The following is a 26,246-nucleotide window of genomic DNA, read 5'->3' as shown; positions in this document are numbered from 1 at the left end:
ACCATAACAGATCAAGAACCACCTATCAGTAGGTCTCATTTATGAGATGAGAGTGAATTCAGCAAAAGGAAAAGAAAAAAAATTTCCTATAGTCCAACACACTTTCTTTAAGAATTTTCTGCTCTCTTCTTATTTAATGATGTAAACTCTAACATACGAATCAATATCTATTGAAATTATTTCAAGACAATTAAATGATGACATTTTTATGTTTCATTATAATCCGTATCCCTCTTTGATACATCTAATATTATGGTGAGACAGAAAAAATAAAAAGGTAATGGTTTTCTCCATTAGTGAAATGGCTATCTTCTGCCACATGGAGGTCTAATTCAATCTTTAGGAGCATATTTTCATTATCTACCCACGAAGTCAACTATTTTTATGGGAAAAAAAACTTAGTTAAATAAAACCTGTTCAACATCTCTTTTGATAGGACAAAAAAAAAAAAACTTTGTTAAATAAAACATGTTCAACATTTTTTTTTTGAGATAGAGAGAAAGAGTGAGTGTGTGCGTGCATGCATGTATATCACTATCACTCTTTTAAACACCCAAAAAAAATTTATCTATTAAATGGATAGATGATTTAACAATTTGATTTGATAAATAAAGAAAATTTGTTTTATAGGTTATTAATCAAATTTGACAGCATATCTCAACGCATGAAAATCCTCTTCAACGCGCATCGGATGGCTGACAAATTGGCACACTCCAAGGCCGATCTAGTGCCCAGCCATCTGATGCGCACTGGAGAGGATCCTAGTCCTATCTCAATTGCATTGCCGACCTTGGTAGAGCACCTCTTTTTTTCTAAAGTCAGAAGTTTTCTCCATTAGATATATAAAAATTTTTATATCTCATATTTTGATTTGGTGGGGTTTCATTGGGTATTAGACTATTAAGTTTCATGTTTAGGTTCATAGTTTAAGATATATGGCTTTCATATCTCACTTTTTAACGGGTTCTAGGTTCATGGTGTCCTCTTTGAGGTTTCATGGTTTTATTAGGTTGTAATCTTGGTTTGTTTCATGGAAAGTATTGGTGACCCCCTCCTGTCTTTGTGTTTTCTAGACAAATTCTAGTCAAGGTGGAAAAAGCTCTTCCAAGTGAGGGTGTGTGTTCGACTAAAGGTCATTATGTGAGTTCTTACTTTCCAGAAAACCTGACAGTCCCAATACTGAATACCCCCACCAAAAAAAAAATGAATTTGACCACTTTTACAAAATTAGGGTTTGGGAAAATTAAGCACATGATGACTTCACATCCCACCCATGGGTCCCACACTGTTTCACATCCCTTGTGGATGATTCATCACCCTCTCCCCTCCTATTGGTGCACTCAGCCATCATATGAAACTGAAAAACTGATCAGTTATATGACAAATTATTCTTTGCATGTGAAATTCTCTTGATTGATATTGTGAAATTTTCTATTCTAAGGCTCTAAGCACCAAATTCTTTTATTTAAGAGTTCAGAAATTTTTAAAAGTAAATATCTAACTCTCAAATAAATTTTTTTTTAAAAAAAAAAAAGTGGAAATCAGTTTTCCCTTCTTACTTTGAAACAGACTTTTAAAATCAAAATTTCATGTTATGGGTTGTGTCAGATTGACATCTCCATAGGTATATTTAGAAGTCGATACTTTTTAATTGTCCTTGTCTTATTTTTAAAAAGAAAAAAGGTTTTGCACAATGCCAGCTTAATTTCAAAAGTGCACGTTAGCACCACTCATATATAAGACGTAGATTATTGTAGCACACCTCTGTAAAATGTCTCATACGCCCCTTTATTTTTCATAATACCTCTCTTCCAAGGCGTGAAACTGCACACACTATCCGTATTGCAAACCCTCTCCCTTTCAAAAATAACTTGAAAGTAACATATTTTTATGTTATTATTAAACGACGTCACTGTAATACACTTTTTTTCGAATATACATATGAAATGAAACTATTACAATTGTAAGAAAAATATTGTGTGTCATGCTAAAAGGATAAAATGTAAATTCACAAATTATTTAACACCTTAAACCAATTTGGTGGGACAAATAATTAATTAGTATGAAAATATCACTTCCCTTCCCTTTAATACCCCTTGCAACCAAACGGAGCCTTGGTAAATCTGTAAATTTTACTAAGGAGATGCTAAACTGATAATTACCAAATTCCTAGGCCCAGTCCCGGCCCCAGTCCCGGCCCCGATCGAGTCTCCACAAACTCTCCACTTGGTAGAAATAATAGGTCCAGGTAGGCCCAAAGACTTGGCAGCCCATGTTTATAAAGCCACTAACCATCAAAGGTGATCAGTGATCACTGCACCAACATGTGGTCATGTCATGTCGCATGTGATTAGTGTGACCAGTAAAGCCAGTTCAAGAACCCGTTTTAATTTATTCTTAAGATTCTCCAATGGGGATGGGTGGGGACAGATCTGAACCCTCCATGAGGGTGTGGGATCCATGCCTTATAAAAGGGTCAAATCTGTCATCACCCATCCCCATATAGGTAGTTGATCCAAATTTAATTTTCTATACACCAATGGTGGAGAGGGAATCTTTCTTTTTGGTAACAGTGAAGAGGGAAACTTTACATCCAAGGATATCTAACTTTTTTAATCAGTATAGGAAAAATTGTTATTCATTATGTTCTATAAGGATGGAATTTTAATTATAACGTGGGAATTCAATCACATGATCATAGTACCCCCAAAAAAAAAAAAAAAAAGATTTTTTCACTACATGGTTAAGGAAAACTTAGTCTTATTCAAATAGTACTCAAGTGGGTGCATGGACATTTTCATGGTAAGTCTGTCTTCTTTGATACTTTATTTTTTAATGGGAAAAGGAACGTTGTTTAGTCGCATGGCCCTCCCCTTGAAATAACTACCCCACCCCCTTACAAAATGAAAAATTCCCTAAACTGATGCCCATATACGTCCTTTCATTGGCCCCGCACTGGTGCAAGGGGCATGGAACCTTGCAGCATTCTCCTTCCCTTTTTTAATATATCGCAAAAGATGGGAATGCATTCCTCCCTTCTACCTTTTTCCGGTTTTCCCTTTTCCACTAATCTGCTTTAATTTGAACCCAAATCACTTACAGGGTAAGGTTATGACATGTGTCTTTGTGCAACCCTCTGTAAATGATGATTGATTCCAACACTCATGTGTGTTCACTCTCTCTCTTTCTCTCTTCACTCAGTTAGGTCTTTGTGGCATTCTCTATTTTTTCTTTAATAATTTCTACATATATGGTATTGTCATATTCCCCCTGTACTTGTAGGAGATGAGGTGTAAGAATTATAGAAGTTTCAAATCGACTGTTTGGGACGTTGGGCATGTTTTCAAATATATAGGGTGTCAATTTGGAATTGAATTCAAATATCGAAATCGAAATCGAAATCAAAATTGACCGTTTAAAACTGTACCATATCGAGTCGAAGAAAAATCGATATGATTTGGATATTCAAAAAAGGAAATTTTCTCAGTTTGATATGGTATCGGTTTCTAAGACAAAATCGTTTGACATGTATCGAACCATACCAAATTGTCTGTTTTTTAACCGAACTAAGGATACCGACTACACATGTTCATTCCTCAAAAGTCAAAAACCCTAAATCCCAAAGGCCTAATGTCCTAACCATTCTAATCTCATTCATGAATGGTGCTGCGATGCATATCTACTTTTGTTGCCTTGTGGGCTGGAACTGAATTAAAAATACTGAGATACTAAGATAGTGCCTACTAAGAATGGGATCCAAGCTGAATACAGAACCGTATGTATACTGAATAGAAACATTATCGAAGCAATTCAATATTGGTATTAGAAATATAATAGATATTCTTAATACAATACCATTTCGATATCTACTTTTTGTCTTTTGTGTCAAACCGAAATGGTACCAAATAACCAGTACTATACAAATAACCAATACTATACCGATTGACAACCTCGAATTATAAATATCTATTAGCCCAGGATGTTTTGGCTAAGGCCGAAAGAAATCGGTCACTCTGTGAATTAGGGTATAGTGGAGTACCTTAAAACAGGAGGTGCCTTAAAGCGATGCCCTAAGAGTTAAAAAGCATTATTACCCAAAAAAAGATTAAAAAAAAGCATTGAATGCACCGACGATGAACCGTTGGAAGTTGGAGGGCCAGTGACAATTATTGCTTTCAATTTTTAGGGTTTTTGAAACCGAACTGTTAGATTTTCAGGTGTAAGGAGTCGATTCTATGGTTTTTGGAATCGGTTCTGATCGATTTAGGGCAGGGGGTAAGGCGGTTATTCTATTCCTTGTTGTGTCTAGATAACACGGTCTTGTCGAGCAACTCGGTAATAGAGGATCTCCATCCTGAAAAAGTTCCTGTCAATTCGGACAGCGTGCAGTCATGTGCAGCACCTAAGATGAGACGATGCGCATCGACTGCCTTACCCCTGTCCAACACCTTGCCCGAGCAAGGGTAAGGCGGTAAATGCAGAACTGCTGCCCGGATTGACAGGAGCCGAGTCCGATGGATCCATCGATACATTACATCCATAGTAATGGCATTTAATTCAACGCGGACCCCTGGTCTTAAATTAGTTGAGGCCCATGCCTCCCTTAGTTACAGAACCCCAGCTGTGTTCCATCATCCATGTCGATCGATATATAATTGTGATCACGTACGTTATAAGATCGATCTCATCACAGCACCGTAGCAAAATTGTTCCATTTGCAAGTTAAGTTTGTGTTGTCCAGTACTGCTGTGAAAGAAGAAGGATTGATTAAATAAATAAATAAAATAAAATGGGTTCCAGCGGGAAGCTTGAAGCAGAGATGGAGGTGAAGAGCAGTGCAGATAAGTTCTGGGAAAGCGTAAGGGACTCCACCACTCTCTTCCCCAAGGTATTACCTACACATTACAAGAGCATTCAAGTTGTCGAAGGAGATGGCAAGTGTGTTGGCTCCGTCAGGCTCATGACTTACGCCGAAGGTAGTAAAGTTCAGTTCAAAAACACGATCTGCTGCTTGCTTGCTTGCTGTGTGTTGCTCCTCTTGTTTGTTTTATTATTCATTTATTTATTTATTTATTACCAGTGATGACGTACGTATTCTAATTAAATAATAATAAAAATGAATGAACACGTACGTACAGAGATACAGATACCAGGGGTAAAGTTTTCAAAGGAGAGAATCGATGCGGTGGATGAGGAAGGGAAAGAGGTAGCTTTCAGCCTCATTGATGGAGATGTGTCCAAGTTCTACAAGCATATCAAGAACAAGCTTCAGGTGATCTCCAAAGGACAGGGGAGCTTGGTGAAATGGTCCTGTGAGTTCGAGAAGGCAAGTGGAGATGTTCCTGATCCACACCTCATCAAAGACTTCGCACTCAATGTCTTCAAGGCCTTGGATGACTACCTTCTTACCAAAAAAACTTAATTAAGGCCGGCCCCCAGCTGCCTTAATTGCCTTAATATTTTTGTCTTTTTTGGATCTCTCTCTCTCTCTCTCTCTCTCTCTTTCTTCTCAAGTGGATTCAGTCAGGTGTCATAAGGCTTCACCCTCTTAGCTTAGGGGTTGAGATTGGTGTCATTGTCTGTCTAATAAATTTTAGAGTAATATTTTTAATATTTATTTTATGAAAATAATTCAGTATTTGTTGACCAGTCAATGTTACTATTTGTGACAGTAAAAAAACACATGTTATCACCTCGTCATACAATTTTACTACATAAAACAACTAGACACGAATAAGTAGATAATCATACTCATTAAATAGGGGGAGATTAATTAGCTCTTCATGTATTGGAACTTTCATCAAGTTTCATGTCGAGGTTACCGTTTCTCCGTATTGCCAAGGCTTGGGCTTCAACCGGGGGAAGGGAAAACAATAGACAAGGAAAAAAATTTCCGCAACGTCAAATTTTTTTTTCTCACATGATTCATGATTCATGATTGGGCTTTTGTGTTTTATGCCTTTTAAAGAGTCTCAAACTTCTACCAAAAATAAACAAAAAAAGAATCTCAAACATAATTCTCCCTCTCTCTCATATAATGCACTTGAACAATGCGGATCTAAGGGAGGGAGGGAGGGATTCCTAATTAAAATTTGATTACCTGAAAACCATGACTGAATATGGCAAAGATATGACAGGAGTCCGAGCATGATTTTATCGGATTTTGTTACAGAATCAGTCTCCGTCGATACAGATCTGGATCGCCTTGAATCAGGTTGGATTAGATGGATTTATCCTTGTTTTTCTTTAAAAATTACATTTATTTTTAGTTTTTTTATTCATTTTCTACAATTTTGTTAAGTAAAATGGTAAAAATCGGTTAAAAAAATAAGATCAAAATGCATTTGTGATGGATTTTCCAAAATGAATTTTTGGAATCGGATTAGAATCGGTGACCCGATTCTGTTTCCAAACTGTCAATTCTGATTTGATTTTTCAAAGCATGAGCAGAGATCATATTGAGTGGAATGGGAGAAAACGTGAGGTATTATAATGTACATCAGTGAAAATTACTAAACAATTAAAATGACTTCCTTGGTTACAACATTACATCATGAATAAACTTCCTTCAATTCCTTCTGTATTCCATGTTTATGAGTTTATCTACTATTGCATTATACATATATTGGTATTCACAGGAAGAAAGAAAAAAAAAATATATATATATATATATACATAAATTGGTTTGAGTATTTTGGCCGGCAAGACTTTGGACCGGGTTTAGGTTCAGTTTTCCATCATCATCCACCGGACCTCCAAGGGAGGCATTGATTGAATATACCATGAACTCTCCCTCTAAGAACCTATTTTATGTTTTAACTCAACCGAAGGAAGAAGGGAAGGCAGTGAACGAAATCAACCCCCACTAACTTTTTTATTGGTTTTGGGAAGGAAAATTGCCAGTTTTTTATAACTAACATATAAATTCATTCATCAAACAGTTGGAGAAATTTTTTTTAAAAAAAAATCATGAATGAATACCAGATGATTACTTATACTAAACGCTAATTACATCGCAAATTACATTGAAACTCAATACACTTCATTTCAATAACAACAAAATGATAACTCAGCTTTTTACAGAGCACATTTTAGTGTCAAATATCCATGATTTCTGTAATTAGAACATTAAGTTTAGAAATTTGAAGTCGGCACAATGCTTGTGACAGGTTCCCAGGAACAAACTGCCTCGTTTCTAACTGAAGCACTATCCGCACAAAATAAGTGAGCAATCTGGCAGCATTATCCAAACATGCTGAAGAAATCCCAAATGCCACAGTAAGGTAGTGGAACATGTGCTACAACATCATCAAGAAGACGAACTTCGCTTGGAACACACTAGACTCCTTCCGCAAAGTACATTCCTGCAGTTGAAGCCAAAAATACTTCCTGAGTGGAGAAAAAATTAGTGGCAACAGAGTGGGGGTGTTTAAGGATTGGAAACTATAGCTTCTCATCATCTTCAACGAAATATTAGCCTCAATACCAATTCTTTCACAATGTCCATCCAGTGAAATTTTCACAAAATGGAAGATGTTTAAGAAAAAGCAAGCTCCATGGTCATGGATTCTTTCTTGCTTGAATTTTGAGGCCTCCTTTTACTTTTTCCTGGTAGACCGTGTATAGTCTCCACAACAACGACAAAGACGGGAGTAAAAAGCATAAGATACAATGGTATCGAAAACATAAAGGAGTTCAACATACAATAAGACTATTAATAAAGACAACACATGATTTGAAGCTTTTACTTCCTTTGACACTGTAGAGTTGGGCCAGTATTGGAGAAAAGCTAAGCAAGGAGCAGATTTTATGGTTACTTTTCATTCTCCTCATAGGATTTTTACCCCCTTAATACTATGGTTTTTTGCTACCTACCAAATTCCATGACATCCTTCTTGACTTTGTATATCTATCTGAGGTGGAATCTTTTCTTCAATAAAATTTTCAATTACCCACAGTAACCCCCCCCCTCCCTTCCAAAAAAAAGAGGAAAAGAAATAACAAAAAACAAAGAAAGCTATCATGATAATGAGAAGGAAAAAAAAAAAAGTAATGAACTTACAATAGTGAACACCCACTACGAGGCTTTTTCTTCTTTTCCTTCAGTTTCTGTGGTGGCTTGATAACTACCTTGATAGCAGCATCAAATACTGCTTTAACATTCTGCACATTGGACCGACACATAAACCAAAGGCTGCTGAGGAAGATCTACCTGCAGCACGATTGTAGAAGAAACTATGTACAACCTAGCCAAAGTATAATTATTGAAGAAAACTAATAATACACTCGATCTTGCAAAACCACATTGACCATCTATCAGCAACATAGCTGAAAAGATGAGAGCCAAACAACAAAAGAATACCCATGAATTGCTAAGAACAACTTAGCAATATAAGACCCAACCAAATTAGACAATCTTTATCAACACCATCACAAACTGATACATGACCAATATTCTGTCCATAAATTTCCAGAACCAACTTGGATTCCCAAGATCCAGTTATTGTTGGAGTTTAACTACAGGGTTCAACCAAGTACGATTTGAACCTTGAATAAGTATAATCTGGCAGAGTAAAATTGAAGAACATAGAAGTAGCACCCCTAAATTTAGTAACTTGCTAAGTAAGACTTCCCTTATCTATTTAAAAACCATAATTAGTATCCTAACTGACCATAGACTATTCTGACTAAACAACATGATATTAGAAAACAAATAAAATTTGAAGCTAGTTATTACTTGTTTTGGAAATCCAATTTGGGACACAAAGACAAGGAGGCTGAAGTTGAGGTGAAACATTAAGTGCACAAAAGAAGCCCAAAATTAAGCCCATAATCTGCCCAATTGATGAAATTCAGGCTGCGTGGCACACCTTTACTGAAGGCTCCATCTGGTTGAAAGTGAATGGAAGGGGAAAAAAATAGAAACTTTTCTCATCTTTACAACAATGATTGTGTAACTAATTAAAAAAATTTCTAAATCTAGTGATTAAATTATACCCCACTTTACAACCAAATCTCTTGGACTTGAATAGGAAAACAAAATTTTCATCTAACAAGTTTAGTTGCAAAATTTGGTAAAAAATTTAGTTACACAATCATGATTGCAAGAGCCTCCATTTTCAATTTTAAATCAATTTCGCTTCCCTTCGTTTCCCTTCACTTGCAACCAGACAAGCCTAAATGTTTTCATGTGGCTTTGCTCTTGCATATTGCTTTTATTGTAGCAGTGATGAAGTTGTTTACAGAAACTACTTCTCTGATGGATATGCTTAAGAAATGGATGGATCGTTTTTGCCCCTTTTTTGTGAGCATCTTCGTAGCTTGTTGAATTTTTAATTAAAATTTCAACATTGGAAAACCAAAAAGTATAATGGATTATAAATTTTACAATAGAGTACAAGATCATGTTTCATTACACCCCTTCAAAAAATTAGCACAAAATTTAATCTTTGAGGACATTGGTTCTGTCTAATTTTAGCATCTGATCATGGTCCACTATCTGCCCAGCAAAAAAGAAAATGTCCAGGACATTGGTTCTGTCTATAGACCATCTCATGGGCAGACCATCCACCCCCCTCCCCATGCATGTCCTGTGAGGATCGTATTACATTGTGGCATGCTCTAGACAAGCCAGCTCAGATTGCCAATTACTGGCATACCATATATTATGAAACAACTAAGTTTGTAAGACAAGAACTAGTTAATCATTACCTGCTGAGTTTTAGAACTGCATTCAATATAATAAGCAGCACCAATCTGTTTGCGAAGTTCCTCCCCCTGATAATTGCAGGAACCATTACCATTAAGAGCACTGAGTACAAAGTTCACATAGATGCATGGTGCAAAAATAATACCTGGGCAGTAGTCACAGGCACCAATCCAGGATGATCAGCCAAATAGTGCTTATCTTCACGGAGATCTGTACATCCATATAAACCACTCAGCAAATACTAGGAAATAATCTGCACCAAAAAAAAAATACTAGGAAATAATGAACACACGGACACACCTCAATAAAAAGGTATAAGCATCAAATGTGCTGACAGACCTAATTGTTCCTTACATTTCAATAGCGTATGGCAAAATTTTTGCGTGAGTGATTTATTATATCTGTGCAATTGAAGCAAGTAATCCGGCTTCATTTATTGTTGAGTGCAAGAAGGCAACACCATAAGTGTTGCTCCTGCATATACAGTTTAAGAATGGAACTCACATAGCCTAGAACTGTTTATCAATGTTGAACAGAGGAAATCATCTCAACAAAACCTTATACCACCTAAATGGGGTGGCTACACGGATACTGGTTGGTCATTCAACTCCATTATGCGCCAAGTTTGTTGTCAAACCAAAGCAATTCATATCTTTTCTCACTACTACTTCCCATGGTTATCATGTCAGAAAGGCAGGCCAAGGCGATGGCCAGCCGCTTGGACGCTTAGGCGCCTTGGAGTTCACTTAGGCATCCACTTGTTACATCTAGCATCGTTATGAAAAAGGGTGACTTTCTGTTAGGGTGCATAATTTTAGACATAATCCTTAGTGTACCCATCTATACACATTTAAATATTATCAAATATATATCATTACTGCATGTTTTGTCTTTTATATCAAAGTTAGTGTATATTTGTATATTTAAATATTACTAAATATACACTAACTTGTGTCTGCAGCGACAGTGTCAGCAGCAGTCCCTAAAAGTCGGCAAAAGAGGTACACCTTCCCCTCCCTCTGTTCTTCTACTTCCTCCACCACCTCCTTCTTCCTCTTTTTCTCTGGGAATGGCAACAGTTGCTGCAGCTATGGCTGTGGCTGTTGCTTCTGTAACTTCTTTCCATTGTTTTCTCACTCTTCTAAAGTGGCTGCAGCATGGTGGCGAGATTACTGCTGCACTGCAAGCATCTTCGCCTACCTCCTCTATGGCGGTTGCACTCAACGGCCTATTGTCAAAACCATATCACCTCCTCCTTACAGATGCACTCAACGGCCTTCGCTAAGCAGGCCCAAATCACGTCAAATGACTCTCCAAATTTTTATTTTTTTAATTAATAACAATTTTATTGGAGTAACTCGATGGAGGAGTACGTTCCAAAGGCAATCCCTTAGGCTCCAAATTAGAACACAATTAAAGGGAGAAAGACTCTCCAACCTATCCCCTATCAGAGCCACTCCAAAATCACCTTGAACATAGCAAGGAAAATTTGTCACATTTTGTTTGACTAAGTCGATAGGCTGACTAAAGACATTGATCAAGCAAATCAATGCTATCAAAGTCTCATAAAACTCTGCACTTCAAAATGCTTGAAACCTCTGATGTTTTTGACCAAGGACTGATGGATATTTTCTTAAATCGGCTCAACGAATTGGCACTGATTAAGTTTTGAAAAGCATATGCACTTTGATCACAGAAAGAAAGAAAATTTTTAGAGATGCAGAAGCACCCAACTGTACAATTAATGACCGCATGGGGTTTTTCTAATTGGACTTACTGGTGCTATGGTGGGGAAATCAGTCTCCATGGAGCTGGAACTATAATGCTTACATGGTTTGAACATGAAAAAAGAGCGTCCCAGTACCTTCTTACCTTTCTTGTTAATTCCTGGGGCAATACTAAACTCTTTTCACAAGTTCCCTTGAAATCCTGTTCTGTTAAAACAATATTCTCCCAACCCAACAGTTATATTCCTGATCCAATGAGAAATCCTAGAGAAAAAAATCGAACAATAATCAACATATAGTTATTCCCTACCCATTGATAAACCCTAGACAAAAAAATCCAATAACAATCACCCTATAAATCCTCTAAACCAGAACCATAAATATTTTGGACCCATTACATGTGCAAGATTGAATAGTCCTACCCCATATAGGCATTCAGCTTCAATCCAGTTTCCCTGTGTACGGTTGCAAATATTCACCAAAACTGCCTATATTAGATCAATAGATCTAAACCAACTGGCAAGCATTCAAACATATCATAGGACCTTGACTTCTAGGGAATAACTATAGAATACCCAAGGCGAATATGCATCCCAAGATGTGAACCTACAATCTATACTCCCTGTTCAACACAGGGTAACCATGATCCGCAGCTCGTGTAGAGAAAGTAAAAGACAAAGAGGTACAGTCAATTCTCCTTTTTATCTTGCACACCAAGGTAACCCGTCCTCAATTGGATTCATTTTTATAGCAAGTTTGTCAGAGTTGGTTCTATTTAGTCTATTTGAAATGGAATATTCCATATAGTAATTGACTTCCACCAACAATGGAAGTCACGCATATTTAATGGCAGGCTTTAGGATCTTCATTTAACATTCCTTAGCCTTCTAGCAAGCTCAACAACTATTTAAAGGTCTTTGCATGGTAACAATTTACTACACACCTCAGCTCCACCCTCCCCCCCATGTTTCAACCAAAGGGCCAAAAAGGATGCACAACCTCCAATTCCAGTGCCACAACCCCATCTCAACAGTCTAGTGGATCCCAATTCAAAACAATATGTACAATTCGCTAACTCCAGTGCCACAACCCCATCTCAACAGACTAGTGGATCTCAATCCAAAAAACAGAAGCCCATCGAATGGCAAATCTGAATGAGATATGCTTTAACTATGAATCGAGAGAGAGGGAGAGAAGAAATAAGAAAGTAAATATTGAAAAAGAAATGCACATAGCTGTCCTCTTAATGATACTTGATTCATGACTACTGAGATACTGTGTTGCATGCTAATTCCTTTTATATCAGAATTTCTGCAACTCCATCGAAAGCATACGGATAGCAGCGATGAAGTCAGCCACGCATCTGTACAAAGTAGGTCCCACTGATGAGTGGCTCTCGTCCACTTCTAAGGTAACAGTGCCCATGTGCTTAGAATTTTCATCTAAGTCCCCACAGTGTTGCAACATTTATTAGGTGATCGGAGCTTTTAGTTATGCAGTAAAGAACATTGTTGCGATGTGGCTCATAAATTTTTATATATTAAGGTGAAAAGATAAAAGCAGTTCAAAGTGTGGTTCCTGTTATAATATCATCAATAGCAAGATGAATCCTTACCATGTATAAAAAAAATAACAAGAAATAATGGAAGATAATATAGTAGAACAAGAAATTATCAAGGAGAGTAGATAAAAGTAAGAAATTTATAACAAACCAGAAAGCAATTATAGGAAGGAAATGAGGAAACACATGTAAGTGGAGCTCCCACACTTACCCAATTTAGTACCCGCAAGTACTACAGGTACTCTGGGCGAGAAATGCTGTAGTTCTGGGATCCACTGACAGAAAAAATAATTCATGGTAAATCAAATGTTCACAAAAATTTCTTTCAAATTCAAGAACTGAAACCCATAATTCTTGCCATCATGTACCTTTTTCAATACATTCTCATAGCTCGCACGACTAACTAATGAGAAAGCTAAAACAAAGACGTCCGCCCCCCTATAGCTCAAGGGCCTCAATCTGTTGTAATCCTCTTGCCCTATCAAAACAAGATAGATTTGATTCCCACGAGCGAAAAATGAAAAAACAGAAGTCAGTAAAAGAGGAGGGAAAAAAAAAAAAGAAACGGAATGCCAAATTCAGTAGAAGCATTTATATTAAGTGTACGAGGTTCATGCCATAGGCTTAGGTTCAAAATCGTTCAACTCTAACAGTCAATAGGTAACCAGCTTTCCTATCAAATACTAAGATAAATAAATTATCTGAAGTAAAATAATTTGGTCCAGAAGTTTGAAATCTAACCTGCTGTATCCCAGAGGCCTAAATTGACAGTGGTTCCTTCAACAACAACATTGGCGCTGAAGTTATCAAAAACAGTGGGTATATAGTCCTGAAAATGAGGGAATCGTTGGAGAACAAGAACTATAAATACTGAAAGAAAGAGAATACGCATTGAGGAAAAGCAAAAAACTAAAAAAATGAAGAAGGAGAGATGAAGATTAAATACTGATGTACAATTTATACCGAAAAAAATAGAAACCGCAAAAGCATTACCAAGATAAATCTCAAAATTATCAAAAATAAAATATGAAAACAGAAAAGGAAAGCCCGAAATAAAAGCAAAACCACGTAATTTTTAAAACTATGAAAACATCAAATCCAAAAACGGAAACAAGTAAAACTAAATATAAAGCCTAAAAGATTGGAAATCTGAAACATTGAAAATCGAATTTGAAGAGACTTACAGTGGGAAATTTGTTACTTGTGTAACAGATAAGCATGCAAGTCTTCCCAATAGCCCCATCTCCGACTGTAACACACTTGATGAACCTAGAAGTGCTTGACGCCATTGTATAAACGATATTCTCAGGGGAGAAAATATATATAGACAGAAAGAGAAGAACAAACAGTGAGCTGTTTTTAGCTTTAGATAAAGAAAGGAAACAGAGGTAGATCACATGATTCTCAATCTCTCTTCCTTTTCTCCTCCTCGTGTTTTAGAAATTAAGAGTGAGAAGTACGGATTCGCATTAATGAATCACCACAAAACAAACTGACCAGGCAGAAAACAGTGAAAGGCAACGTTACAGTGGAATTGAAGGGAGAGGAACAATAGTTCCTTCTCGCCTGATCTCCCTGTAAGAGCCTCGGAACTTGGAAGGTGAGTATCAGTCACAGTCCGAGAGAAAGAGAGAGAGAGCTTTGGTTGAGTGGTGAAGTGTATCCAAGAATCCAAGCAGTTGCACCTAATTTCCCAAAACACCCTTATATGTACTCGCTATTTCCATCGTACCTGTTACTCTCTGTGTGTTTGTGTATATATCTAGAAAAGGTGCCAGAGAGAGGAATCTTTGCAATGGCATATTAAACACTTTACGTCTTTACCCCAGGGTTTAAGGAATCGGGATCGGATCAGGTGATACCGATCGGAATTTGAGAAATCTGTATTAGATCGACCTGATCCGAAACGACATTTCTAGGGCTTTTTTACCAGTTTTAGGTGTTTTTGACCCATTCAATCCGATTCTTTCTTTACTCAAATCAGAATTGGTGGTTATTGATCCCAATGTAACCCTCTTTATCCTTCTGATTATAAAAGGTCAGGCAGTGTTTGGTATGCATTTTGGAATGAATTCTAAGTCGATTTTGTATTCTCAAATGATAAAAAATTCCAATAATGTGTATCAAACAGAACATTAATCTAACAATTTTCATTGTGGATCTCAATTGATGTGTAGTATGGTAGATAAAAGATGTTCAAGTGTCTATTGTGTCGAGAGAGGTCTTATTAGTGGTCTGTGGTTGTCTAGAAAATTTTTTTTTTTTCTTTTTTAGGAAAAGGTTTTTTGAATAAACGACATAGATAATGATTTCATACATAAGAAGGCAATAAGGTGTCAATATCATTTTTTATGAAAAAGAGAGGTAGAAAGAGATGGTGTTAACAAACCCTGTCCTAACATCGCAAAGAACTTCTGCCCTCCCTCCAACTCCCCCCCGCCCCCCGCTTTTTTTGTTTTTTAATAATATTTGGTTCCTTAAACCACTTGGTGTTGATGTGGATCCTACTCAATTTATTAAGGCATGTGACATGTTATAAGAGCTCCATACCATAGGACAGTTTGGAAATCCGGACCCAATAAATAAACTTTTTGGGGTGACATATGTGCCCTTTAATTTACTTTATATCATTCTTGTCTCACCCAAATGTGCTCTTTAAAATATAAAAAATGTGGATACCAAAATAAAATATTACATAAAAAAATAAATGTAGTTGAGCATACTCAAATAAATTTGGTATGGGCATTCTGGTCTACGTAAATTAATCCAACCAGGCAGGAGTGCAGGACTCAAGTCAACTTGTTAATAATTAATATACAAAATAAACTTTCTTGTGAACCTCCACCAAACAAAATTACAAAAAGGATAATCTAGAGAGACTCAATGGTTGGGTAGAACAAACATTTCTACAATTTCAAAAGATTAGGTTGGCCTTTCTTTTTTCTTTTTCTTTTTTTTTTTTTTTTTTTTTTTTTTTTTTTTTTTGGCCTTTTTCTTTTGGTTTTTAAAGGAGTATACATAAAAGCTAACAATAAAACAAAGCAATAGTAAAGCAAGTGGAATGATTGGAGGAAAAATAAATAAATAAATAAAACGAATTAAGTGAAATGGTTTTCAATGCATGAGTGCAGATTAAGCAACAATGAAAGGGAAGGTTGGAAGGAAAAGCAGTTAGGTTTTGAAAAGAAGAAAAAAGGCAAAAAAACAACATGTCACCATTATTTTGTTACAAACATAGATCTTACCTAATTTAACCAAATTAGCTACCCTAGTGAGAGAGTGTCCCAATGCACAATCCCCCCCCCGGCTACTGTAGGGTGTAAGAGGAGCAATGTATGCAGCCTTTTACCCTTTGCTTTGCAAGAGCGGCTGTTTATAAGTTTTGAACCTGCAACCAATATATTGCAATTGTACAATTTAACCGTTGCGCTAAGGCTCACCAACTTGTAGTTACCGAAATCATAAATATATTATAAGAACATCTAATTTAGACTTTACGAAAAAAACATATTTAGTTTATACATAGCAAATAAAATACTTGAGAGAATAAAAATAAAAAAAACTCCTACAGCCATCCCTTCTGATTCACTTGCACGAGCCAAAAACACAGATCATCTTTTTCCACCCACACTACAACCTACCTAAATCCTATTACCATTTTTGGAACAAACCCTGCATGACGCCTCTGGTGTTTGAACCAACAGTCCGAAATAGAAGATGAACAGACCAAGAATTCAAAATGCTCAAGCAAGGATGAAGCCTGGATCAAGGCTTAAAACCAGAAATCAGGATCCAGATCAGTCTCTGTCGATTCTAATCCGGTTTGGGATCAGTCAAAATCGATGAGACATCGACCATAACATGTCCTAACCCTAGTTTCCGTAGAAGGATCAGTCAAACCAGATCAGTCAGAATCAAAATCGGTCGAATAGGCCGGTCCCAATTATTGAAACCCTGGACCAACCAAAGAGAATAAGTAGTCTAATCGAGTGGCAGAGGAAGGGTTTCAATTCCTATAAATCTTCTATGTTTTTTTTTTCAGTTCTATGGCCATGGCCTCATCTCATGGACTGGGTCATGGATGACCAAATCAATCGCTTGACTTGGGGCCCATTTTGGTTCTCTGTAAGTCTAGATGTGACACTTTTTCTGCTGGACCCAAATAATAATAAACGATCTTTCGAAGCCCGGGCCCAGGGTCTCTTATTAGAGTTCCTTTTTGGGTGTCTTCCATTCTTCCTGGTTTTCTTAATAAAAAAAAGGATACTAATTCCATCTTTCATGAGTAAGAGAAACTCTGTCGACTCAAGAAGAAGAAGAAGAAAAAGAGTGCTTAATTTTAGGGCCGAAAGAAGCCCAAAAAAGCTTGCCAGCTCCAAATGTGGACTCCAATTTGAATCAGAAATGAGTTAATTGAGTCCTCTTTTTCTTTCTTTGGTTCATGTAAAAAATTAAAACCCGGTCCATTTTTAAGTTTCAAGTTCCACTACGGTTCTGTAATAAGTGGAAAGGTGGAGGCTCTCACCACAAAAATCTCAGTGGGAGACATAAAATCTTCCATGGCGCAAAGTTACTGCAGCACCATAATTATTAATTAGGGTTTTAAAACAAGGAATCAGTGTATGAATTGGGTCCAGTCGATTCCAATCTGATTCCATTCCGAATCAGCCGTAATTGGCCGGATTCCGTTTGAATCCTAAACATACAGTGTGAATCTTCTGTTCTAGAACGGCAGGAATCGGGATCGGACTCAACCGATTTCTGATTCACCTGATCGGAATCCGGTTTTTAAAAGAGTAACCGTAAGGGAGTGCTTTAATGAAGATCGATAACCTAATATAACAATCGAATACCATGAAGACAAACAGTCAAAGCACCATAGAGTTGAGTTTTAAAACTCCTTGCCTGGTGTCTTTCCTGGCCTAGACAACAACTGGGTCCCTGAAGTGAAATCATGAAGGAAATATTAGAAGCCTCTATGATTAGGTAGGATGCACTCATGGTGGGTCAGCTAGGAACTATTGTAGAAGCACAGAAATGGAAACCATGACAATGAACCAACAAGTACTCTTTTAATTGTTTTCATTACATGGAATTAAATCTCCATCGAAACTGACTGGAATCTTCGAGTTGTCTTGGTTTTGGAACTGACCGAAAAGAAGCCTAGGGAGGCTAGGGTCGAAATCCACTGTCAAAAAACCTTGAAACAAAATCCAGCACGTCTAGGTTTCGAGTCTGCAATACTTCTCTACATCTCCCCAAATTTAAGTAACGCAACGCCGGAATCTTCTTCTATTTTGTTATAAACAAAATAACTGCAGAAAATCAGAAGCTTGTTTCCCCATATAAGAAGCCATCATTTTGTCAAAGCCCCCAAAATTGTAGAGGGTAAACCTGAAACTAAGGTCCAGTTGATCCTCAACAGCTCGGTAAGCACCATGTCCATACGGCTTGGTTTTGTTAACTGTGAATCCAAGAGGCCCAAGCACTCCAAGTTCTCATGTTCCCTCGCCCCATCGCTCTGAGTGTTACTCTTCTCATATTCTTTGCACTCTGGCTGCTACTTGATGTGTCATTTGCTCACACCTTATTGGCCTCTTGCTGGGCTTTGAGATTTTGCATGGAGTATCAACAAGAACACCAGCTATAGCCTTCAGTGATGTTTCAAGATTGCTCCTCCTTACCGCTACAATAGACAATACCAGTGGTAGCCTTGGGCACGAATTACCTTGTCTGCCACTATGCTTTATGCCAAATCAATGCCACCCAACCTGTACTAGTTAGCCTTGGGCACCAATTACCTTGTCTGCTAATAACTACCATGTTGGTACAACCTAGCTTGGTGCTATGGTAGTATGGTAGTTAGCACACACCTCTTTCACAACAGGTCTAAATTGGACATGGGCATGAAACTAAATAATAGGGTTTTGTTGGACAATGATTGAAGAATAGAACTGATGCAGGATGACTTCAAATACTCTTACATTTGAGGAACCAATAATGAACAGTAACAATGATCACCAGCTGTAATAACAACAGTTATATCAAAATAGCAAGAATAGCATCTATGCCTCTAGGGAAAAAAATTTACCACAATATAAAATACAAGTTTTTAGCAAACACCATGGTATGAGCTCAATTTTTATATTAAGCAATAAGGGCACCAACCAATCTAGACAACTTCGCTGATTTGGTACACTTACAATACTCCCAAGTCCTGTAACAACTGGCCAAATATCAGACCATGAGGGAAATTCTGGGTATGGCTTTTACTAACTCAAGCTTACTAATCTGAGAACAAGAAAAAACAATCAGATCTCGATAAATTAAATTGCTTATCCATTTTCAATGTTCCACATGTGTGAGGGAAGCCTTCTATAACAGTCTTCAGTGGCTAAAAAAATGAATCCTAGGGAAAGCTCAAGCACACAAGAAGAACCGGCATTGCAATGATGATCAATAGAAAAATTACAAGACCATTGCCCAGAACCCTTTAATGTTCTAACTTCTAAGATTTAATACACTTAATACATAATAAAAACTCAACTTCAAACCAGAAGTTTCAAAATGCCAAAAGCTCCCCTGGTCTGCAGACACATATACTCGGAAACTAAATGCTGAAAATTTGATATAATTAGATGCAGATAACTGACCAATACCCTAATATGACTCGAAAGTAAAAACATTCAGAAATCCTAGATATGGTGAACCCTATACATTAAATAGAAAACTCCCCTAGGACCCTATATGGATGCATAAATTCTCCCTTGTTCAAATAAAGAGATCTCAAGTATTGTAAAAGAGCAATAATATACAAGCTCTACCATGAATAAACCCTATCAATCAAGCTCAATAGCAAGAAAATTTTAAAGAATTAATGCTATTAGTATTTCCAACCAATAAACTGATCCAGAGTGACGACCTCAATCAAAGGATTTAAGGATGTCCATGTAAAAGTTTAAAACCATAACTTGCATTCATCCTCATCTTCAGCCTTGCAATAAAAAATTGTTGGCAATGTCCTTCATCGGCAGTAACTGAACATACTGGTCGCATCAGAAGCCCAACTGGGATCTTCTTGAAATGATTGATCTTATATATCTTCGATCCAACACGCATCTAACAGTAAATCTTCCAAATAAGCAATTCTGCACTCAGTACCATCAATGCATACCTCCCCATGTAAATTGAATGACAAAACCCTCTACAGTATATCCCAGTATTGTCGTCTAAAGTATCCTATAACACCTTCTGGACTGAATTTTTCAAAACCGAATACCCGTCATGCATGTCATGAGTCAGAACATTGTTCCCTTCTTGGATGAAAATGTAAATATTCAACCCAAACACTCAAATTATTGGGTGTAGGGACTCACAGATATATGAGGCAACGGTAGGCTTTTAGGGGTAACCGATGTGGGACTATTCTCCCACCAAAAAAATAAAAATCCAGTTGTAAGATATGAACATACATGCTTCACTGTGACACCGGAATGAAGCAAGCCAACCACAATAATCACACGTAAGGGCCACCAATGGACAGAAACGAGAATGCCAAAGCTCAAAAATTAACAAGCACATAACTGGTTGTCAAATAAGAAACCAAGCATACCCAACCCTCTTCTCACAAGACTCTACCAAAAACTCAAAGCATGAGGCCATGAGGTCAATATCAATTGCAAGAGATTCAGCCATTCAAGCTCAAACTATTGGGTGTAGGAACTCACAGGTATACGACGCGACGGGAGGCTTTTAGGGGTAACCGATGGGGGACTATTCTCCCAACAGAAAATACAAAATCCAGTTATAACTTATAAGATACGAACATACATGCTTTGCTCTGACACCAGAATGATGCAAGCCAACTACAATAAACGCACGTAAGGGCCACCAATGGACAGAAACAACCACCACCAGAAAGAAGAATGCCAAATCACAAAAATTACCAAGCAAATAACTGGTTGTCAAATAAAAAAACCAAGCATATCCACTCCTCTTCTCACTAGACTATACCACAAGAAACTCAAAGCATGAGGCCATGAGATCAATATCAATTACAAGAGATTCAGTTTCTCTCAGTCAAACTCACCGCAGATGCATTGCAATAGATCATTCACTGGGGGTGGGGGGGGGGGGAAACAAAGGGTCTAGGCATTTTAAGTTTATGGTACACTAGCCTAAATGACTTGCTTATGTAGCCTGAATATACACTAGCATTTTGACTTGCTCAGAGAGCATGAATATTCAAAAGAATTTTGACATGTATCAAACAGCAAAAAAGGCATTGAGAGACATTCTCTCTAGTTAGAGAAATTGGGCAGCTTGAAGGTGGCACATTGTGCAGCAGCGGATCCAACATTTAAAGGCATTCCCATTGGTTAACTCTGTAGGTATTAATTTCAGGTCTTAGATTGTCACCCTCCCGGACAAGAAAGATCGTATCATGGAGTCCTTCCACTGGATCCTTCAAACTCAATTTCGATGGTTGTTCTTTTGGCTACAAAGGCCCATCTAGAATAGGGGGAGTCATCAGAGACACTGAAGGCAGGATTCTAAAAGTCTTCTCAGGTCCTACACTTGAATGCAGCTTATTAAGACTGAGTTGTTGACCTTACGGACTGATTTGCATACTGCAATCTCCAAGGGTGCTCACAGTTTCATTGGGGAAGGGGATTCAATGACAGTCATTGGTTGGATGAGGAAAAGGTCAAGTTGTCCTTGGCAATTATCCCATCTCATCCATTCCATCAGTGACCTAGATTCCCAAGTGAATATCTCATTAAAGTGGAAGTCGAAGTTAACAAATGATTTAGCCAATGACTTGGCTAAGCAAGGATTTGAGAGGCTAAGAGCAAGTATTGGTGATGTGTTCTACATTACCAAGAGGTGCTTAAGAACATTAAAAACAATACACCAGAATGTAACAATGACCACAGTAGACCAAGAGTACAGAATAACACCCCGAGGGGGTTGCTCAGTTGGCAAGGACCAACACCTCACAAATAAGAGGTCATAAGTTCAACTCTCCTTGGGGCCTAACTATCCAAAAAAACACAGTAGACCAAAGAGTACAGAATAACAGTCTTATAATAATCTCTAGAATTGCAATCAACAACCAAATATATGTTTCAGATCAGCAGTAGCAGTAGCCTCAATGGGTAATCGGCAGCAAGCTAACAAGAAAATACTCACTCCAGAATAAGCCCTAACAGCAGCCCTCAAGACTGAAGAAAATAGTAGCCGCAGAGATGAATCACCGACCTGATCTCTTGTGACAATGGTGCAGCGACATTCCTCCAATAATCTTTCCATAACAGTGAATGAAAACTCCAATACACTCACTGGAGCAGAGAAATAACAGCACAGGTTCTGTAACGGTAATGTTAACTGAAATAAAGCAAGAGAAATTAGAAGAGAAAGAAGAGTGACCAGCACAGGTTGAGTTATACCCATGTAGCTTCCCTTAGAGGATTATGTCTCCAATGCCATATACTCGAACACATCTGTAAGATATCTTCCCAAACTTCAGAAGTGAAACTGTAATCAAAGAAGAGATGATCCCTGTTTTTCCATTTCAACCCAACAGTTGGTCTGTAGTGGGTAATGCATTCACTAAGCAGCACCAAGTTGTAAAAGACTGTCTAGGAATCTTAATCATGAACTAAACTGCATCTATCCAAGGAACTTTTATGGCTGTTGATCTAACCATATCTCCCAAGCTGACTTGGATGTGAAGAGTCCAGAAGGCGTAGCCTTCTACACCACCAAATCAGATTCCCAAGCATGCAATTTCTTGACATATGGCAACTGTTTCCACACTTCCAAAAGCTCGAGGGACACAGGTGGGTCCAAGGACCATTCACCTTCTTGAAGGACAGACTGCACCAATGATGTCTAGGCGGCGCTTGCATCATAGCGGATTCTTGTTTGTGCTCTACGTTGTTTGCTGAGTGGAGGGGATTTACATGGATTATCTTCAATGATATTTTTCTCTCTTTAACTGAAGAATATGACTAGGAAAAGGAAATGTAATTTGTTTAAGCCCATTATTCATGCGTTAGATGTTGTGATATATAATGTTTGCTTGATGTGTTGGTAATTTAAAGCCGCTAAAGTAATAACACAAGCAGAAGGCTTGGATTTCAGTGTAACGATGTCATACAATTAAAGAATTGGAACTAGTTACTAAATTTACAAGTTTTGAAGCTGAAGCAGCTGGAAAAAGCCAGCTACTTGACGTCCATTTCCAGAAATCCCATTTAATCTTCTGGAACTAAGTGCTATTTCTCATGAGTCTACTTTGAAACTAATGCATGCCATAGACAGTCAGGGAATTGCTAAATGCTGGTTTTATAGTTAAGGCATGTTCATGTGATCATGTCATGTTTAAAATTCTACAAATTTAATATGTACATAAGTGCATGCAAGCATCACATTTTTGTCACAAAAGCATACTGAAGTTTCTGGAAGAAAGTAGGTAAACAATCAGTGCTTGCATTATCTCACACCCTTACAGAGAAAAAGAATTTATAAAATGATTTTTTTTGATACATAGATACACATTTTTCTCCATTCAGTTCATATTAAATGTTTATCTTCTAGTCAAATACCTGAGAGGAGGCTAGCGCTAAAAAATTGCTTAAGGATAGCACTGATCCTGCTCCACCCTTCCCAGGACCCTCCTTAAGACAATTAGCTATGTCCTTATTTCTCTATAAGATCGAAGCATTTCTATATCCACATGGACCAAAATGGTCACTGAAACCAAAACTTGGTACCTTGAGAGGATAAGAACTCAGGGAACAATAAAGATATGCTGATTTATTGCAATTGGCAGAATCCACTTAAAATTCTTTCCGGCTTGTATTGGGCCCGCTGTGGAAATCTTACGATTTTGAGCACATTTATACCATTTGATTGGATCCAACTAAAATGTATACATCTCTTAATGTAGTCCTAGATAGGTAGGAGACCTACTAGAAGCCAAACAACAGGATCAAATAACAAAAGGGGCTGCTAGTTTGAATGGACAGCACTAGGATTTAGGTCAATTCCTAGGGTTTGGGTTGGATATTGGGAAAGGGGTTTATAGGGTATTAATGGGCAGGTCTGGGCAGGTCTAGGGGGTCAATATGGTATAAAAAGGTTAGGATTTGGATGAGTTATGAAATTCTGTAATTTTGGGCAGAATTGAATTTTAGGGTTTTGGGTTTGGGTTTTAATGGAGCAAGGAGATGAAGGGGTTAGAGTGGGAGTTTGGGGCTGAAACTTGGATCGAGTGTCAACAATGATGTAAGGGATGTATGCTGAAAGTTTAGTTTGAAACTGATGGACAGATTTGGAGTTATGAAGGTTTCCTAGTAGAAGTAGGAGAGAGGGGTAAAACTGTAATTTCAGACAATCGGCTGGGTGGATGGTGCTGAAATTTGAATTAAGTCTCTCTTAGGGTTTGAGGAAGACTTGATCAAATTTTTAGCAGATTCTAATGGTTAGATTTGGCTAGGCAGAATTCTCACGAAAATCACCTTGTATGTGACCTCCTACAAGGAAGAAGAATAGTTGCAGAATTTCTTACTTGTTGCAGGTCTTCAATGGCAGCAGCTTTGAAGATGAACAATGGGGTCTCCCGATCTTCACAATGCAAGGAGATAAGTAGCAGCCCTCCCGATCTTCACGATGCAAGGAGTCGATTGGAGATCCACCAATCCCTTCACCTTGATATTAATCACAAGGCAACCTTGATATTACTCACAAGGCACACTCACAATGGAGCAAAGGCAGCAAGCATAAAGCTGAGTTTTTATTAATCAAATTCGTCTTCAATACATGGCCCCCTTAGAACCTTATATAAAAGACTTAAAATTAGACTTAGACATTAAAAAGGAATGGCCTAACCCAATCCTTAACCTATTAGCTAACTTAAACTGACTAGGAAGCTGAAATAGACTCAAAATAGAGTCCTAATGACTTAAAAACAACTTAACTACTTAAAATAAAAGAAGATTCCCTACTAGCCAATAGGATATAAGAACCTCTTAGCCAATTGGATGCAACCAATTTAAACCGGTTCAATTAAAAACACTAAATAAAAACAAAGTATTGGGCTAATCCCGTATGCAACCTATGTACCCCTATTTTAGGCCCAGAAAAGTGGCCTATTAAATTAGAAACCCATGGGATCAAAGGCCCAACATGTATGTAACCCAACCCTAGACTTATTCCCAGTGAAACAAGCCCTATTTGGTGATGACTCTGCATCATCTCTTGTACTGGCATATGTGCCACTACATAAAAATTCCACGATTTTGAATGCCATTCTTATACTCTAATCGGCCTTTATGCTGAATTGGCGTACATTACATCATGTAAATGAAACAGTCTTTAAATGGTTTAATGTGTAATGCATGTCCATCCATGAAGAGCAACCCTAATTGTCTATCAAAAACGGAAGAAGCATTTGAAGAAGCCAGTTCAGTTGCCTTTTTTTGTTTTGTTTTGATGAATAATAGTTTTATTAGAAAGGGAGAAAAAGAATGATATACAAAGCCTGAGCCAGAGAGCCCTAACTGGACGAAAATGAAATAAGAAAGGTTAGAAAGCTATTTCATAAAGGATAACTGTCCCCAATTGATGTAGACTTCAAGGTCTACACACGCAGGAGAGAGCTCAAGAACCAGACCCATACTCATGGGTCAGATTCTGGTGCACATGGGCCATATCCAGATTAGTGGCATGGACCAAGTTTGACGGGTTTTTGAGGCTTGCATATGGCTGGAGTGGGCTCCTTTGGTTGAGATTTTGTGGTTCTTTTGACAGAGATTAGTTGCTGTTTTATTTACTTGCTATTTCCTTAGTTTCCCTTGTCTTCAGTTTATAGTTTATATAGTTTCTATTTTTTTTTTTTTTTTATTTTTTCCTGTTTAGATAGCAAGAGGGTAGAAATTTCTATTTTGTTAGGCTGTTATTTTATCTACTTTCTAATGTGTAAAGAGGGAGGAGCTCATTATTAGTTTACCTGAGGATTTCTCTTCTGAGTGATCAGATCGTGTAAAAAATATGTTGATCACTGTCACTGTATTTATTATAGATTTTAATTTCTTGTTCATATCAATTAACTATCCAAAATAAAAAAAACATGAACACCCTACATGATCGTAACGAAGCTTCTAAGTGTGAGTGTGTGTATGAGACAGAACTGAAAAGAATCAAGAAGAAAACCATATCACATTCTTGATAATTATTATTGGTG

General features: G+C 37.4%; 2 protein-coding genes across 3 annotated transcripts; one reads left to right on the top strand and one right to left on the bottom strand.

Moving 5' to 3' along the window:
• The first annotated feature begins 4,762 nt into the window (after positions 1-4,762).
• On the top strand, positions 4,763-5,429 carry LOC122656055 (MLP-like protein 423). The gene is made up of 2 exons (XM_043850488.1): positions 4,763-4,976; positions 5,145-5,429. The coding sequence occupies exons 1-2, from the start codon at positions 4,790-4,792 to the stop codon at positions 5,420-5,422; spliced, it is 465 nt and encodes a 154-aa protein (XP_043706423.1). The 5' UTR covers positions 4,763-4,789; the 3' UTR covers positions 5,423-5,429.
• A 1,538-nt stretch (positions 5,430-6,967) lies between these two features.
• On the bottom strand, positions 6,968-14,640 carry LOC122656764 (rac-like GTP-binding protein ARAC8). Of its 2 annotated transcripts, XM_043851407.1 has the most exons (8): positions 14,182-14,637; positions 13,739-13,826; positions 13,366-13,475; positions 13,209-13,272; positions 9,855-9,919; positions 9,712-9,777; positions 8,063-8,163; positions 6,968-7,364 (listed from the first exon to the last, which is right to left on the bottom strand). In XM_043851407.1, the coding sequence occupies exons 1-8, from the start codon at positions 14,284-14,286 to the stop codon at positions 7,310-7,312; spliced, it is 654 nt and encodes a 217-aa protein (XP_043707342.1). In that variant the 5' UTR covers positions 14,287-14,637; the 3' UTR covers positions 6,968-7,309. The 2 variants fall into 2 exon arrangements, with proteins under 2 accessions (XP_043707342.1, XP_043707343.1); XM_043851408.1 differs by lacking the exon at positions 6,968-7,364 and having other exon boundaries at positions 8,096-8,212; positions 14,182-14,640.
• Positions 14,641-26,246: the final 11,606 nt, after the last annotated feature.

Source organism: Telopea speciosissima, chromosome 3, assembly GCF_018873765.1.
Source record: "Telopea speciosissima isolate NSW1024214 ecotype Mountain lineage chromosome 3, Tspe_v1, whole genome shotgun sequence".
NCBI classification, from domain to species: domain Eukaryota; kingdom Viridiplantae; phylum Streptophyta; class Magnoliopsida; order Proteales; family Proteaceae; genus Telopea; species Telopea speciosissima.
Note: the sequence above shows the minus strand (reverse complement) of the source record. Positions and strands in the feature narration are given on the sequence as shown.